Here is a 13,689-nt window from a genome sequence, read left to right as displayed (position 1 = left end):
GAGTTCTTTGGGTATATGCCAAGGAGTGGTATAACTGGGTCAAATGGTAGGTTCCTTTGTAGTTTTTTAAGAGTTCTCCACAATGCTTTCCATAGGGGTTGAACCAGTTTGCAGCCCCACCAGCAGTGCACGAGTGTTCCCCTTTCCCCACATCCTCTCCAGCATTTGGTATCATTTGTTCTCTTGATCTTAGCCAGTCTGACTGGGGTGAGATGAAATCTTAAACAAGCATTGCTTTTTTATTCTCTCTCTCTCTCTCTCTCTCTCTCTCTCTCTCTCTCTCTCTGTGTGTGTGTAGGCGCATGTGCCACACAACACTTAGGGAGGGTCAGAGGACAACTTTCAGGAGCCAATTCTCTCCTTCCATCATGTGGGTCCTGGGTATTGAACTTGGATTGTTGGTTTGGTAATAAGCACCATTACCCACTGAGCCATCTGGTTTGTTCTTGAAGGCTAACATGCTAATGTTTGCAGGGTCTTGAGTTTCCTAGCAGTTGCTCCCAAGTCCTCCTCTATCACTACCTTTGAGATGCAGGATGACTAAGACCGCCAAAGATCAACGTACGCCACAGAGATCTACAACCAGTGCCCGATATGTGAACACTGCATTCCATCACAAATGAGACGGGGCTCGGACTCTCTGTCTTGTCCTTAAATGCCAGTTTAAAGAAACATTGTTGGAGACGAGACCGCTGCCCTGTTGGAACTCTGCAGAAAGCCTGCTTGACTACATGAGCAAAGTCGCCAGTAGCCAAGATTATCTGTGATGGCAGAGCCAGATAGGCCAAGACTGTGTGTGATGACAGAGCCATTCGGAGTGCTGTGTCCCTTAGGTGTGTTTAGATTAGATAATGAACTATGCCTTATTTACACTGTTGTGTGAACATTTGCTCTGTACCTTGCAAACAGGCCACATTTTGTTTCTAATTGTTTCCTGAACTCCGGCAGAAAAAATGTCCCTTGATCTGCATACCATTTGTTCCTGGACACCTGCTCAAAGCATCCCATCCCTGCGAACAAAACCTTGAAAGTTAGAGACTCAGCACTCTTGGTCTATGGAATAAGGAGCCTCCTGGCCCCTAGCTTTCTTAAATATTAAATTGTGTGCAATATTTTATTATTAGATACCTTGCCATCCCTCTTTGTGTCTGCCTACTACGCAGCCACACAGGGTAAAAGCAGCAAAGCACTGTGTAACTCAGGAAGAAGCCCTTAGCTCCCCTCAGTGCTGAAACAATTAACAAACAAGAAAGATGAAATGGGGGGCTGGCAAGATGGCTCGGTAGGCAAAGGAGATTGCCATACAAGCTTGACAAACTGAATTCAATCCTTGGAACCACAGTAAAAGAACTAACTCCTGAAAGTTTTCCTCTACCTCTGCCTAGGGTCTGTTACGCTTCGTGCATGTACACACACACACACACACACACACACACACACACACACCCTAAAGTTATAAAAATGAAATCAAAGTGATTCCAATGGAAGGCTCAGGTTACAAGGATAGGAAAATACTGGGTTATGTCCCTGGTTAGAATTCCTGACAGAGTGCAGTTATTATCATCAAGGAAGTAATACCAAAAGGAAAGTCATCTCTGACAAAGGTAGACAGATATGACAGGCACTTGATATAACCCCTCTGCAATTACAGACAGTTGTGTAGTGTTTCCTGAGAGCTGAAACCTCTCCTCCTAGAGAGACAAGGGAGGAGGGGAAGCTCTCAAGATGCAAGAAACTCACCAAACATAAGAGGCTCAGGAAACAAGGTTATATAAACAGCGAACAATCATTGAAGGAGAAAAGAATCTTCCGTGGAGCTGCCTGCACATTACACAGGGAACTCCAGGGATGCAGCTCTTTTGAGTTGTCCCCCGGTACTGGGGTGAGTCCCTTTGGTGATACAGGTGCTTGAAAGTCACCCACCTATAGGTAACCCCTAACTCATGGTCCCATAAGTAATCTCAATAAACTCAGGTTTGCCATGCTAGACTTAGGAAAAGCCACACAATACAGATACATCACCAAAGACAAAACTGCTCAAATTGGGCCAGTGAGATGGCTCAGTGGGTAAAAGCACTTGCTATACAAACCTGATAATGTGCATTAAATTTCCATTCAATCCCCAGAACCCATGGTGGAGGGAGAGAACTGACTCCCTAAAGTCATCTTCTGATTTGCACATGTGTTCCCACACATACACACAATATCACACACAGAATAATAATATTAATAAAACAATATAAAAAGCTGTCAAAGCTGCATCCATGTTGGATTCTGAGATGTCTGGTAAGCGTTTTCTCCAGATCTAATTGCTCATGATTTTTTGGCAGATGGAAAACCCACAATCCAGGAACAATTGCATCTAGTTAGATTCACACACTGAGTGTTAATTTTTGAATCTACATATTTTTCTCTCAAGAAGTTGGGGCCTCCGCATATCCTTGGCCCCATTAGCCAGTGGGAGTTATGCAGCTGTTCCTTTCAATGTGTCAAATGTTTACTCCAGTTGTTTCCTCTTCCTGTTTTTTCTTTTTTCTTTTTCTTTTTTTGACATAGGGTCTCCCTAAAGCCCTGACTGGCCTGGCCTCCCAAGTGCTGGGATTATCCCCTGGAACTGGAATCACACACAGCTGTTAGCAGACATGTGGGTGCTGGGAATTGAACCCAGGTCCTCTGGAAGAGCAGTCAGTGCTCTTAACTGCCGAGTCATCTCTCCAGCTCCCCACCCCCCTTTTCCTGTTATCCCTGTTCTTTATTCCTTGATGTCCCCTGTGTGGAGACTTGCAAACTCCTCTCAGAGACTTGTCTCCCACCCTTCACTACCTGTTCTAATTCACATCCATCTCAAATGTCAACCTTTCATGCTTTTCCCCACCAAGCAGATGGTTGCGCTCTCTCTCTCTCTCTCTCTCTCTCTCTCTCTCCCCTACTCCTAAGGTAGAGTTTTATAGCCATCATGGCTAATACTAATCAACTTGTCAGGATCTAGAATCACCTAGGAAACAAGCCTCTGGGCACACCTTGAGGGATTATCTAGATTAGGCAGGCCTCTAGCTAGGACTGTGAGGGATTATCTTGATTAGGTTAATGGAGGTGGGAAGACCCACCCTAAAAGTGGGTGGCACCACTCCCTGGGTTTGGGCCCCTGGACTAAATAAAAAACAGAAACCTAGCTGAGCATGAGTCTCTCTCTCTCTCTCTCTCTCTCTCTCTCTCTCCCATTCCTGACTGTGGAAGCAATGTGACCAGCTGCCTCATGTTCCTGTCACCAGGACTTCCCTGTCATGAACAGACTGTACCTTGAATCGTGAGCCACAATAAACCCTTTCTCCCTTAAGTCCCTTTTGTTGGGGTATTTTACCATAGGAAAAGTAACTAAGACAGTAGCATACAGAATCCAGCGATGTTTATAACTGCCTGTGATGCATTTATCTGGCCTTCCTGACTACAGTGGAGGGGGTAAAGCCTACACCTTCAATCATCCATTCGTTTAACAAAAATGTATTTTCGTTAAGCGCAGTACGTGTCACAGAAGTGCAGGATGCATTGCGATGAAGGAGAGAAGCAGAGCAGCGGGTCCCAGGGAGATGCCGAGTGCGGGGCCTGTCCAGCTTCTTTTTGCTGACCCTGCAGAGCCTGGGAAAGTCTCATGAATACGTGTTCAGTTGGCATTTGTCAAGATGAATTTCGATGCATCTATTTACATATACAAAGCATCTTCTATTTGGCGGTTCTACTAATCAACTTGTTTTGTTCTTTTAAATCACATAACTTGAACTTTATTTCTTCAATCAGCACTCTAAAAACCAGACTGGTACACTAGCCACAGACATCTCACCTCCCCTACCACTCAACTCCGAACAACCACAGATGTATTTTGAGAAAGTGTTCTGACGTCCCTCTAAATGTATTTACCTGGGTAACTGCTAAAAGAGAGGCGGCTGCTCCTGGTCTGTTCATCCTTGATGTTGAAGTCCCAATGTTTATATATCCTGAGCATGGCTGCATAGGTGTACCAGCTTGAGTGCCCAAAAAGGATATTCTCAAATTCAGGAAGGACCTGCAGCCAGAATCATAGTTAATAATGCAGGCATACGGACAACTGAATACATATTACATCTGGAGAGTACATAGGAATTGGATCAACAGAAGTGATCCAATTATTATTATTAATTATTGTTCTCTTTATTACCAGAACTGTGACCAAAGAGTCCAGCATGCAGCACAGACTGTTGTTCTATGTATGAAATGGGAGAATCTGGAAAGTAGGTGTGGCAGATGTATACAACATAGGCAGAATGGGGGAAGAAACAGGTGACGTCATGTTCGTCCAGTTCTCTCTATCAAAGTTCCTGCCAGTTTCTAACTTGTACGACAGAGGACCTGTGAACAGAGATCCATAGCTAGCCAGAGAGGGATGAGAGTGTTGCTATACTTGGGTGAGAGGGTGAAAAAAGTCTGTTGAAAATATCACAATGAGGGGCTAGAGAGACAGTTCAGCAGTTAAGAGCACTGGCTGCTCTTCCAGAGGATCCGGGTTCAAGTCCCAGCATCCACATGGCAGCTAACAACATCCTTAACTCCAGTTGCAGGAGATCTGATGCCATCTTCTGACCTCCTTGGGCATTGTACAACACAGATGCACTTATACACATGCAGGCAATACACTCATACACATAAAGAAATATAAGATGTTTTTTAAAATGTCACAATGAAACCCATTATGATGTACAATTGCTATATGCTAATAAAAAACTAAAAAAAAAAACCCCACAAAGTCTGTGTGGACAGGAGGAGGGGCTGCTGGGCCTTACCTTAATAAGAGCAGAGCAGTGTCCCATGTCCCATCTCTTAAAAACCTTCAGGCTGTCTCTTGTGGGAAATAAGGAGGGAATAAGATCCAGAAGATCCCCAACTGCATTCAGGAACTGGATCTGGAACATAGTCAGGGGCTGGAAAAGGACACATGGGGCACTTAGCATTGGTTTGAGACTTGTGTCATTTTCTACTTTTCCCCTTGTTCAGGTTCCATTAAGTGATTGGTACACAGAGGGTCTACAATGCAACAGATGTACCGGATTTTCACTCATTAAATTATCTGGCTTTATAATTTTCAAGCTATGTCAGCATGTTTCCATATCAACAGATTTTTGGATGGGAAGTTCCTTAGAGAAGAGAACAGCTTCTGTTCATATTCTTTAGCATTAGGGCTCCTCAGGCTTGGCACTATTCATGTTTGGGTAGGGTAATGCTTTCTTGGGGGGCGGTATGCACTGTGAGGTGTTCAGCAGCATGCCTAATTGCTACTCTCTATCAATAGCAGCCTCCCAGTTAATTAAAAAAAATTTTTTTGTGGTCTTTTTGAGACAGGGTCTTCCTGTAGCCCCAGCTGGCCTGGAACTCACTATGTAAGCTGTCCTTGAATTTGCAGAGATCTGCCTGCCTCTGCCTCCAGAGTGCTAGGATAAAAGGCGTGTACCACCACACCCAGACAGTTAATTTTATTTATTAGCATGTCCATATTTATTATGATGTGTGTGGGGGTGTGCACATGCCATGATGTGTCTGTGGAGGCCAGAGGACAACTTTGTGGAGTCAGTTCTCTTTCCACCTTTACATGGGTTCTTGACATTGAACTCAGGTTGTCAGGCTTTCATGGTACACTCTTTTACCTGCTGAGCTAGCTTATCAGCCCCAATTTCCTAGTTTCGACAACAAAAAATGTCAAACAACATCAAAAAATGTCTTCTCCCAACATTGCCAAACCACCTCTGAGGGAAATCATCCCAGCTAAAACTTTTTCTCTTTTTTGAGACAGGGTCTGTCTGTAGCCCCAGCTGGCCTGGAACTCACTTTAGAGCCCAGGCTGGCCTTGAACTCACAGAGATCGGCCTGCCTCTGCCTCCCCAGTGCTGGGATTAAAGGTGTGCACCGCCACACCCCTCCCAGCTAAAACTTTTTACTGCAACAATTTCAACTAAGATGCTTCTGATTTTGAACTTGACACTGTACACATGTGGTACACTGCTGGAAACCACTGTCCAGTTTGAACTCTGCAGAAAGCACTCTCGACTCTGTGCAAAGTCACCAGTGGCCAAGAATGTCTATGAGCCAGATAAGCATATACGCAGACCCGTGTCCCTTATGCTTAGAGAAAAACCGTGCCCTATTTACACTGCTGGGTAAACATTTGCTCTATACCAAATAAACGGGCCACATTTTGTTCTTAAACATTTTCCTGAGCCCCTGCAGAGAATGACCTTTGATTTACCTATCCTTTTGTTCCCCGAACGCCTGCTTAGAGGACCTCATCCCCAGGATATAAAGTTTGGGAGTTGGAGTCTACAGAACGGGAAGTCTCCTGGTCTTCCCCCTATGGCCGACTACAGCCCCCCCCCCCCAATCCTGCCCCGTTTTCTTAATATTGCAATGTCTTGCTTCCACATCCAGGAGCACCCAGCCACACAGGATGTAGCAGTGCATTTACACACATGCAGGCAAAATACTCATACACATTAAAAAATTAAAAACGTAACTCAACAATGTATGTTAATCTTCTCCTGGTTTTCTTCTTTGGATGAACAGTACATTCCTTAGTCAAGATTTAGAAAATTACAGCTCAGTCCTCACTCTTGTTTTTTGTTTACTCTGCCCCATTCTGCCTCTGGTTTGCCATTTTTAGTTGTTTCTTGTATCTCTAGAGTTTTTTAATTAAAAAAATTTATTTAATTTATTCGATGTGTATGAGTGTTATGCCTGCATGTTTGTAAGTGCACCTGTGTAGTGCAATGCCCGTGGAGGTCAAAGAGAGCGTTAGATCCCCTGGAACTGGAGTTATGCACGGTTGTTAGCCACCATGTGGGTGCTGGGATTCGAACCTGGGTCGTCTTCTGCAAGAGCAGCCAGTGCTCTTAGCTGCTGAGTCATCTCTAGCCCCATCTCTAGAGTTTCAAAAATGTATTTTCATGACTCTTTACATTTACAAATTGTAGTACATCATAGGCACTGCTTTTCACCTTCAAGGTTTTTCTCTTCCTATCTGTGAATATTTCTGTATGGCATCTGAAAAATCTTCCTCCTTCCTTAAGCCACGTTCCTACCTATGGATGCATCATAATATTCTCAGTAGTTTCTTGAGAGACTTTCAGGAGAGTCCTAGTCTTCTGCTATAATAAATAATGCTGTAATAATGAATGTTGGATACATTGGAGGTTGGGGTAGAATAATTTCCTAGAAGTGATTTTGATCTCAATAGATATTTCCATATTGTCCTTGTAGGAGCTGTTTCCATTACACCCTTTCAGCATCAACAAAATATTAATTTCGCATTTCCTTTGTTACAAGGAAGGTTAGAAACCATTGGCTTTGTGTGCAGGTGGGCGTATGTGTGTATACTCATGTTTGTGCAAGGGTGTTCTTGTGTAGGCATGTGTAAAAATCAGAGGTTGACTTTGTGTGTCTTCCTCTATCACTTGCCACCTTATTTTCTGAGACAGGGTCTCTCACTGAACCTGGAGCAGGCTGTTCCAGCTAGACTGGCTGGGCAGTGAGCCTCTGGGATCCACCCGTCTCCACCCCTCAGCACTAGGGCTGTGGATCTGCTGTACCTGGCTGTTACATGGGTGCTGAGGATCTGAATTCAGGTCTTCACACTTGCACCACATACACTTTACCCACCGAACCGTCTATCTCTCCAGCCCATGGGTTTGTTTATTGTAAAGCACTTAAAAGTTTTATTATTTGTTTGTTTGCTTGTTTCTTTTGGGGACAAAGTCTCAAGTCTTTTTACTTCTTTTGTTTTCTTTTGCTGTTTTTTCTGAGATCTCATTTTACTAAGTAGCCAGGCTGACCAAGAACTCAATAGCAATCCTCCTGCCTCAATCTCCCAAGGGCTCAGATTATAGGAATGAATTGTGGTGGTTTGAATGAAAATGTCCCCCATAGACTCCAAGTATTTGGACATTTTGTCCCCAGTTGGTAGCACTGTTTTGGGACGTCTTAGAAGATGTGGCCATGCTGGAAGAAGCATGTCACTGGGGTGGGCTTAGAGAGTTCTTAAGCCTTGCTGGATCTCCAGTCACTCCCTTGTTTCCTGTGCTTTCTTGAAGCTGTGAGAGCTTAGCTTCTGTGCCTACTCCAGCCACCTCCTGCCACCATGCCTCCCTGGAACCATAAGGTCAAATAAACCCTTCTATAAGTTGCTTTGGTCAGTGTTTCTATCACAGCAACAGAAAAGTAACTAATACAATAATGTACCACCATACCCAGCTTATTTTCATGTTTTCATTTTGTTTAAGTATGTTAGACATATTTGCATCACTTGTTTTCAATTTTTAAAGATCGATTTTCTTCTCTGTAGCTAGATTGTGTTTAGTAACTGAGAATAGTGTGGTTCTACAGCCAAAACCTATAAAGCAGGGCCCTGGGAAACGCTTTCTTTGATCTTCCCTCTCTTGCCTTCCTACTTTTATGGACAATCTGTTTGCTTTAGGTTTGTATTCTTTTATATTTTATTCTTCTTTATTTTACTTTTTTCAGATAGGGTTTCACTATGTAGCACTGACTGGCCTGGCACTTGCTATGCAGACCAGGCTGGCCTTGATCTCACAGAGATCTGACTGCCTCTGCCTCCTAAGTGCTGGAATTAAAGGCATCTGCTTCCATGCCTGGCTTGTTTATTCCTCATTAGAAAGTCTGTCTATCTACCTACCTACCTACCGACCTACCTACCTACCAACCAACCAACCGACCTACCTACCAACCAACCAACCAACCTACTGACCGACTGACCAACCGACCTACCGACCTACCGACCTACCTACCGACCGACCTACCTACCTACCTACTGACCAACCTACCTACCTACCTACCTACCAACCTATTGACCGACCAACCGACCGACCAACCTACCTACCTACCTACCAAGCTACCCACCTACCTACCGACCAACCTACCTACCTACCTACCTACCTACCAACCTACCTACCTACTCACCAACCTACCTACCAACCTACCTACCAACCTACCAACCAATCTACCTACAACCTACCGACCAACCAACCTACCTACCTACCTACCGACCTACCTACTGACCTACCTACCAACCTACCAACCGACCAATCTACCGACCAATCTACCTACCTACCTACCTACCAACCTACTTCTACCTACCAACCTACCTACCTACCGACCAACCTACCGACCAACCTACCGACCTACCTACTGACCTACCTACCGACCTACCTACCGACCTACCTACCTCTCCATCATCTCTCGACCATCATCTCTCTACCATCGTCTCTCTCCCATCATCTCTCTACCATCTCTTTCAGTCTCTATTATCTGTCTACCTATCTACCTATCTATCATCTCTATGTCTATCTTTCATCTATCTCTCTCTCTACCTATCCATCCACCTTTATTTCTCTTATGTAAAAGTTAGCACATGATAAACATCACCCTCATCCTCCTTTTTTTAAAAAAAATTTTTGCCTTTAATAATAAATCCCAAGGTCACTGCCAAACAGAACACTGATCTGACCTAATTTAAACAGCCAGTGCTCTCTATATCTGAATACTGTTACTCGTCTGCTGTTATGAATGACCTGCAGTGGACAGGTTTTCATACCTGCCATGTTGCATTTTTGCCAGTATGTCCATGTGGTAATATTAGCAGGGGGACTACTGGGGCAAAGGGCACCAACCAACCAATCTACCTACCAACGAATCTACCTACCAACCAATCTACCTACCAACCAATCTACCTACCAACCAATCTACCTACAAACCATCTACCTACCAACCATCTACCTACCAACCATCTACTTACCTATCATCTACCTACCTACATCTACCTACCTACCATCTATCCATCTATCATCTATCAATTATCTATCATCTATCATCTATCATCTATCAATCATCTATCATCTATCATCCATCTATTGTCTATCATCTATCAATCGTCTATCATCTATCAATCATCTATCTATCAATCATGTATCTATCAATCATCTATCTATCAATAAATCAATCTATCTATCTATCAATCTATCAATCAATCTATCATCTGTCTACCTATCTATCTGATTTGCATATAAACTTCCCATAGGAGATATTCTACTTGCATTCCAACCAGTATTTTAGAATTGTGCCTTCTTTTCCCACAGCCTGGCCAATGTGGTACAATTTCACACTTTGGAATTTTTATAAGGCTGGTGAGAAAATACTTATCACTATGGTTTTAAGTTACATTTCTTTTTTCTTTTATTTCTTTATTTAGACAATGTCTCATGTAGCCCTGGCTGGCCTCAAACTCTCAAAACCACTATGCTGCTGAAGATGGCTATTTTAGTTTCTTTTCTGTTGCTGTGATAAAACATCACAACAAACAGCTCAAGGAAGAAAGGGTTTGTTTACAATTCCAGTGACAGTCCATCATTCCATGGAAGTCAAGGCAAAAACTCAAGCAACTAGTCACATCATACCCACAGTCAAGAATGGAGAGAATAAATGCTGTCTTGCTGGCTACTTGGCTAGCTTTTTCTATTCTTACACAGCCCAGGGTGCAGCCCATGAAATGATAGTTTTATTTTGTTTGCAGTGCTCAGAATGAACCTAGGTCCTTGAACATGCTAGGTGAGTGCTCTACCACTGAGCTGCATCCCCAGTCCCGGATTTAAAAAAAAAGTTTTTCAGTATTATGCCATATAAATTCTGAGCAGCTTCTCAAAGTCTTACCTTTGTCTTTTCTATGGAAGCTCTTTTCAGTGCTCCAACGTACAGCCCATCCAGCTGTGATAGAACATAGCTGGTGTGTCTCCAAAACGGGTCATCTTTGTATTTTTTGATGTTTTCCCTAGTCCATAGATTTTGCTTTCTGGAAGAGAAATTACATTTGAATACAAGTCTTAATGGCAGTTCATCCAAAGCTAAATCAAGCCAGGAACTCAGAAATCACATATTCAGACACTCAGGCTGGCACAATTAAATTTTATATCTAATAATGTTCCTGTCATTCAAATGATTTCAGTACAAACCTTGGTTCTAATTTCACACTAGGACTATGATTCTTCCTTACCCTTTTTCTTGGTTTTATGTAGAACCAAAATGCAAGTGTGATATTAACCAGTGAAAGTCAAGCACAGATTGTCAAAATATATTCCATATAGAGTGAAGTATTTCAGTAAGTAAAGATAAGTGGATTAGCTTTACTTTTGCTTGTAGAAAGAGCTCAAGTTAGACAATGGGGGAAAGCCCTGCTGAGGGAAAAGCTGCTTTACAAACATTTCTGATTCTCCCATAGTCTCCATCTCGTTTTAGTTGGCATTGGCAGCTACCTCAAAAGCTCTGTTCTAGTGCACTCAGGCAAAGGTATTTGTTTTAAATGTCTTCTTGCTTTCTTTTAGTTCTCTGTACTTTCTATGGGATGGTTTGACATAACTTTGCACCCAGAAGTCTATTTCTGATTTGTGTATGCTCTCTCTGGTTTACACTCTCTCTGGATCAATCTTATTACCCACAATTCCCTGCCTCATAGACTCCAGCCTGATGCTTTTACCTGATGCTTGGTGGCACTCAGTATTTCATAAACCAGATGCTTAGTGTGTGGTTTGGCAGACCACACAAGAACCTGTTTGTCTCCAATGAATTTCCTGTCATATCATCAATTATAAAATTTAAAGAAAAGATTCTCAGAAAGTATTAAGAATTCTGACTTTTGAACTAGGTGTGGTGGTGCCTGCCTGTAATCTCCACACTCTGGAGGCTGAGCCAGGAGGATCTTGAGCCTGAAGCCAGTTTGGGCTACACAGTATGACCCTATACTCCTCATCCCTACTCAAACCAGGGTGTACCGGATAGCTTTAGTTGTCAACTTGACGAACCTGGGAAGAGGGAACCTCAATTGTGGAAGTTCCCACCCATTAACCTGTGGGCGTGTCTGTGAGGCATTTTCTTGATTGGTAATTGAGCACAGGCCAGAGAAGCAAGCTAGTAAGCAGCATTCCTCCATGGTCTATGCTTCAGAAACCTGCCTCCAAGTTCCTCCCCTGAGTTCCTGCATTGGCTTTCCTTGATAATGGACTATATGTCATAAGCCCTTTCCTTCTCAAGTTGGTTTTGGCCAGAGTGTTTTATCACAGATATAGAAAACAAACTAGAACATAGGACTTTTTGGTATTAGCTAAGACCCAGCTAGTTGCCAGGCTCAGGAAGCAGAAACACCTTAAAGGGGGAGGAGAAAGAATTCCTCAAAAGAAGGTGAGGGGCACCCAAGAGGAAGAGCTTCAGGGTTTGACTTTTGCCAGCTCTCCACAGACTGTGACTTCTTTTAAGCCATTTCAGGCATTGAGAATGTGACATTCAGCCTGACTTTTGAAAGAGCTGAAATGAGGGGACAAGTTTTGAGCAACCAGTTTTTATTCTGTTACAGAAAACACGATACCCTCTGGTCAGAAGAGCTCTGCTAACGAGACAGAAAAAGAAATGAACAAAGACATAATTTCCCAGTAGCCTTAACAACAACCAGACCAGGAAAGCTTTTATACATACTCCATGAAGTTTCGCACTTTATCCACCATGGCAGGTTTCTTGATCAACTGTGGGTAGAGGTTTGTGAAGTGGTCGAACATGTGTCTGAAATGACAAGTGAAACTTATTACATTCTGATTTCTCTTGGGTTTCACCATGAAGCCACTTGATCTTTTGTCTAGTCGGTCTGTTCCCCAATTTCAAACTTCTGTCATTTTTTATTTAAATCGATCAAATGTACAACAAAAGTAAGAAGTATTAAGCCAAGTATGGTGGCGCATGTCTTCAATCCCAGCACTCAGAGGCAGAGGCAGGTGGATCTCTATGAGATCGAGGCCAGCCTGGTCTACATAGCAAGTTCCAGATCATCTGGGGCTACAGGGAGACCCTGCCTCAAAGACACACACACACACACAAAACCAAAACCAAAACCAAGACAGAATATATTAGACATAAATGAAGTTTCTCTGCATACCTTCTGTCCTACTTTGTTTCTCCATTGCTATGACAAAACACTCTGACCACTACCAACTTGGGGAGGAAAGGGTTTATTTGTCTTACATCTCCCAGGTCACAGTTCATCAGGGAGCCCAAGGTAAGAACTCAGGCTGGAGCGCAGCCCATGAAGGAACTCTGCTTAGTGGCTTGCTCCCCTGGCCCCTGCTCATCCTGCTTTCTTATGCAACACAGGCCCACGTGCCCAGGGGTGGCACTACCCACAGTGGGCTGGGCCCTCCCACATCACTCATCAAGAAGATGCCTCTCAGACATGGCCACAGGCCAGTCCAATAGAGGAAATTCCATGATTGAGGCTCCCTCAACCCAGGTGTGTCAAGTTGACACTAAGGCTATCCAGCATACGTTCCTGACACTAGGTCTCCTCTTTTCCCTCAGAGGAAACCACAATCTCTAATTCACACACACGCTTTTATGTAATCACTATATATTTAGCCATAAATAATGATTTTTATTAATATTTACATTACTTATTACTATTGCTGATCATGTATCAGAATAAAATAAAAGCACACTGACATGACTGCAACTCATTTCTCTTAATACAATTTTTATTTTATTTAAGATTTATTTGTGTATGTATGTGTTTGCATGTGTGAGTGTATTTACATGTGTGCATGGGTGCCCACACCTGTGTGACTG

The 13,689-nt window shown here is 43.2% G+C and overlaps 1 protein-coding gene across 1 annotated transcript in view; it reads right to left on the bottom strand.

The window, feature by feature from the left end:
• Positions 1-13,689, bottom strand: part of Plbd1 (phospholipase B domain containing 1) — a 65,583-nt gene that overhangs the window by 22,498 nt on the left and 29,396 nt on the right. The window contains exons 3-6 of the mRNA XM_008837666.3: positions 12,553-12,636; positions 10,741-10,879; positions 4,815-4,952; positions 3,916-4,060 (exon numbers count right to left, since the gene is read on the bottom strand). Coding sequence (XP_008835888.1) covers positions 3,916-4,060; positions 4,815-4,952; positions 10,741-10,879; positions 12,553-12,636 — 506 coding nt within the window. The remainder of the gene's footprint in view (positions 1-3,915; positions 4,061-4,814; positions 4,953-10,740; positions 10,880-12,552; positions 12,637-13,689) is intronic.

The sequence above is a fragment of the Nannospalax galili genome, unplaced genomic scaffold, assembly GCF_000622305.1.
Source record: "Nannospalax galili isolate Female #2095 unplaced genomic scaffold, S.galili_v1.0 scaffold210, whole genome shotgun sequence".
Lineage (NCBI taxonomy): Eukaryota > Metazoa > Chordata > Mammalia > Rodentia > Spalacidae > Nannospalax > Nannospalax galili.
The sequence above is the reverse complement of the archived record's forward strand: the minus strand, read 5'-3'. Positions and strand labels throughout refer to the sequence as shown.